The following is a 4,020-nucleotide window of genomic DNA, read 5'->3' on the forward strand; positions in this document are numbered from 1 at the left end:
AGAGACAGCCAAGTCAACAACGGAGGACACACTGGCGGACAGCCCATGGGTGATGACCAGGTCCAGGGTGTGTCCTCTGTTATAGGGGCAATAATTGTATTTACCCTGTCTGTGAAAAACTGAAAGACTATGGATAACTTATACATTACCTAGCTAAAGAGTTTTCCAAAGTCCCTTTCAAATTTCTTTATGATTAATGTGCATTGCAAAAGTAGTTTTAGACACTTTTCGATACACGATAGTTTACTGACATTTAACAATACGTGTAGAGCATTAATTTCCTGATTCCAAGTTTGGTAATCTAAGATTACTGAGCCCTTTGGGAAATTATAGCACATTGACTACATGTAATACTGTTGTTATAAGAACTGTGCTCTCATGCCTATATGGCAATGCAGTGCAAACATGCAAAGAGGTATCCACCTATTTCTGTGTGTTCTCAGCACGAACACAGTATCTGGCTGTGAATTGTTAAGCAGGTTTGATATGCCAAGTTTGTTTAAGGAAGGTGACATAATGATCGGAGGAATCTTCCCAGTTTTAAACAAAGAGATACTCAGCACTTATACATTTGACAAGGAGCCACCTAAAGTGCAGTGTGAAGGGTATGATTTACCACAAGTGGCATTTTCATTTGTCATGCATGTATGTTTATTTGTGTTTTCATTCTTGACATTGTACTATACATACATGGGAAGCAATAGCTGGGTAACTTTATGACTTGAATCAATCACTAAAATGTCTTTAGGTTTGACTTGCGAATGTATCGATGGACACAGGCAATGTTATTTGCCATTGAAGAAATCAACAACGATCCTGCTCTGCTTCCAAACATATCTCTTGGCTATAGGATCCTTAACTCATGCTCATCTCCTACAAATACTTTACGTGCTGCTCTAACGCTGGCTAGTGGAGCAGAGGAGGCAAGTGCGACTTCTCATTGCCCTCCAGCTATATCTGCCCTCATAGCAGAGTCTGGGTCATCTCAGTCAATAGCTGTGGCTGGAATTCTTGGACCATTTCATATGCCAATAGTAAGAGATAAAGTTGTATGTTTTATGATGCTAAGTGATATTTGATGTTTTGGCATTGTATGATGTATTGTTGCATGCACACTGTTTCAGTGTTCTTTTCTCTTTTATAGATCAGCTACTCCTCAACGTGTGCTTGTCTGAGTGACAGAACTAAATATCCTACATTTTTTAGAACAATCCCCAGCGACTACTACCTTACAAAAGCTTTGGCTGCACTGGTCAAATATTTTGGATGGCAGTGGATTGGAGCCATACAGGCAGACAATGATTATGGACGTAATGGAATTCTTGCTTTTAAGGAGGAGGTTGAAAAGTTTGGGGTTTGTGTTGCTTTTGTTGCATCAGTTCTACGCACGTACACAAGAGATAAATTTCTAGAAGTGGTGGAAATAATAAAACAGTCATCTGTCAAAGTAATTTTGGCTTTTTCTTCTGAGGGTGACTTTTATCCTTTGATGCAAGAGATTGTGAACCACAACATTACAGGAATTCAGTGGATTTCTTGTGTGGCTTGGATAACAGCACCTCGACCATCCACGCCTGAAATACATAGATCCTTTGGTGGAACAGTGGGATTTGTAATGCAGAAGATGGCTATTCCTAAATTTAAACACTTTCTTACAAGTATTAGTCCTTATACAGATCCACATGCACCTTTCGTGAAGGATTTCTGGGAGATTATGGTGGGCTGCACACCTGTTTTGTCAGAGGTACATGCAGCTACTGAGGACACAACCAAAAGATGTACAGGCAATGAAACATTAATGAATTCTGAGCATGATTTCTTCAATGTCACAGAGCTCAGAGTGACCTATAATGTCTATAAAGCAATTTATGCTATTGCACATGCTCTGCATCAGCTGGTATTTTGCCAACCAGTTGGAGCACAAACAGTAAAGCGATGTTTAAACCTGTCAGAAATAAAGCCCAAGGAGGTGAGAAATTGTTTTACTGAAAGTTACAATCGTTCAAATAGTCTGAACAAAACCAATAATTGAACGTTTATACATACCTAATACATAATCTTTTCCTTTCTAGGTAAGTAAAACGTTACAAAAGGTGAATTTCACAAATCAGTTTGGGGATGAGGTGTTTTTTGATGAGAATGGCGATCCTCCTGCTTCTTATGATGTCATTAACTGGCAGTTGATAAATGGAAAAGTGCAACATGTGACACTTGGTCATTTGACCTTTGCTGCAAATGGTGATTACAAGCTCAGCATCGAGGAGGAAAAGATAGTGTGGAAGACAGGAAAAACAGTAATCATGATGTCTCTCTATTTTTACATGCAGTACACTTCTAGTATCTCATCCTTTAGTATTCTCTTGTTAACACATAATCATTTACCTCTACAATACTTAAATATTTCTTTTGCTACAGGTCCCCACATCAGTGTGTTCTAATGTTTGCCCAGTTGGAACCAGAAAAGCTCAAATTCAGGGAAAACCTATATGTTGTTTTGACTGTGTACCCTGTGCTGATGGAACTATAGCCAACTCAACAGGTAGACAAAAACATATCAAGAGTGTATATCCCGTAAACGTTGAACGTGTACATTATAACATGACATGTTTAGTGTCTACATATAACTAATATTTAAAATATTAATGTCTTACTTGCATCATATGCTTTTTTTAAGTAAATTTTAAATTTATTATTATCCCAAATGTAAATCTAGATACACCACTGACCCTTTCTGTTTATCCTCAACAGGTGCAGCAGACTGCACACCTTGTCCAAAGGAATACTGGTCCAATGAGAGAAAAGATGATTGCATTCCTAGAACAATTGAGTTTCTGAAATATCATGAGCCTATGGGTATAGCTCTAACACTTGTATCCCTGTTAGGGGCCTCTCTCTCCCTTGCCACAATGGTGGTTTTTATCAACTACAGAGAAACTCCTGTGATAAAAGCCAGCAACTTTGAGCTGAGCTCTTTCTTATTGTTTTCTCTTTTTCTGTGTTTTCTTTGTCCTCTCACTTTTCTTGGTCAACCAACAGTCTGGACATGCATGCTGCGCCACACCGCTTTTGGTGTGACATTTGCCCTTTGCATTTCCTGTGTCTTGGGAAAAACCATTGTTGTTGTCACAGCCTTCAAAGCCACATTTCCTGGCAAGAACATTGCTGGAAAGTTTGGTCATGCACAACAAAGACTCATCATTTGCTCCTGCACTTTGATTCAAGTGGTAATATGCACATTATGGCTGACTTTAAACCCACCTTACCAACATATGTTGTTCACATACAGCAATAGGATGATTGTTCTGGAATGTAAAACAGGATCTCAGGCTGCTTTTTATGCAGTGTTGGGATACATAGGGATCCTTGCAATCATTTGTTTGATCCTGGCATTCATGGCAAGAAAACTTCCTGATAAGTTCAATGAAGCCAAATTGATCACATTCAGCCTGCTGATATTCTGTGCTGTGTGGACTACCTTCATCCCAGCATACATCAGCTCTCCTGGAAAGTTCACTGTAGCTGTAGAAATATTTGCAATTTTGTCTTCAGCTTTTGGCTTATTACTTTGCATTTTTGCACCCAAGTGTTACATAATATTTCTTAAGCCAGAAAAGAATACCAAGAAACATGTCATGGGAAAAACTATAAGCTAAATGTTTAAATAACATTAACAATTTATATTATGTTGCCATTTTTGTCTTTATATTATTATTATTATTATTATTATTATTATTATTACATTTATATTACTTTAGTAGACATTATGAGTCACTTAAAATTCTGTGACACATTAAATAACAGAGTCTGGGTATATACATGTTTAAATGTAATTTTTGACAGATAAAGGATTTATAATTAACATTACAGTACACTGCAAGATATGTTTTATGCTGCTGAAAGAAATGGATGTTTGTGAGTAGTTATAGACCCACACACAAATGCAACACAATTTAAGATAAAAAACAAAAACAGACTCTTGCCTGCTTATCAGTCTCTAACCCCATTACAGGCAAGATGCAG

The 4,020-nt window shown here is 37.7% G+C and overlaps 1 protein-coding gene across 1 annotated transcript; it reads left to right on the forward strand.

The window, feature by feature from the left end:
- Positions 1-507: 507 nt before the first annotated feature.
- LOC118453644 (extracellular calcium-sensing receptor-like) lies at positions 508-3,653 on the forward strand. The gene is made up of 6 exons (XM_087851546.1): positions 508-605; positions 749-1,034; positions 1,145-1,969; positions 2,073-2,294; positions 2,416-2,509; positions 2,749-3,653. The coding sequence occupies exons 1-6, from the start codon at positions 517-519 to the stop codon at positions 3,651-3,653; spliced, it is 2,421 nt and encodes an 806-aa protein (XP_087707672.1). The 5' UTR covers positions 508-516.
- Positions 3,654-4,020: the final 367 nt, after the last annotated feature.

This window comes from Neolamprologus brichardi, chromosome 14, assembly GCF_056152115.1.
Source record: "Neolamprologus brichardi isolate AB-2024 chromosome 14, ASM5615211v1, whole genome shotgun sequence".
In the NCBI taxonomy this organism is placed as follows: Eukaryota; Metazoa; Chordata; class Actinopteri; order Cichliformes; family Cichlidae; genus Neolamprologus; species Neolamprologus brichardi.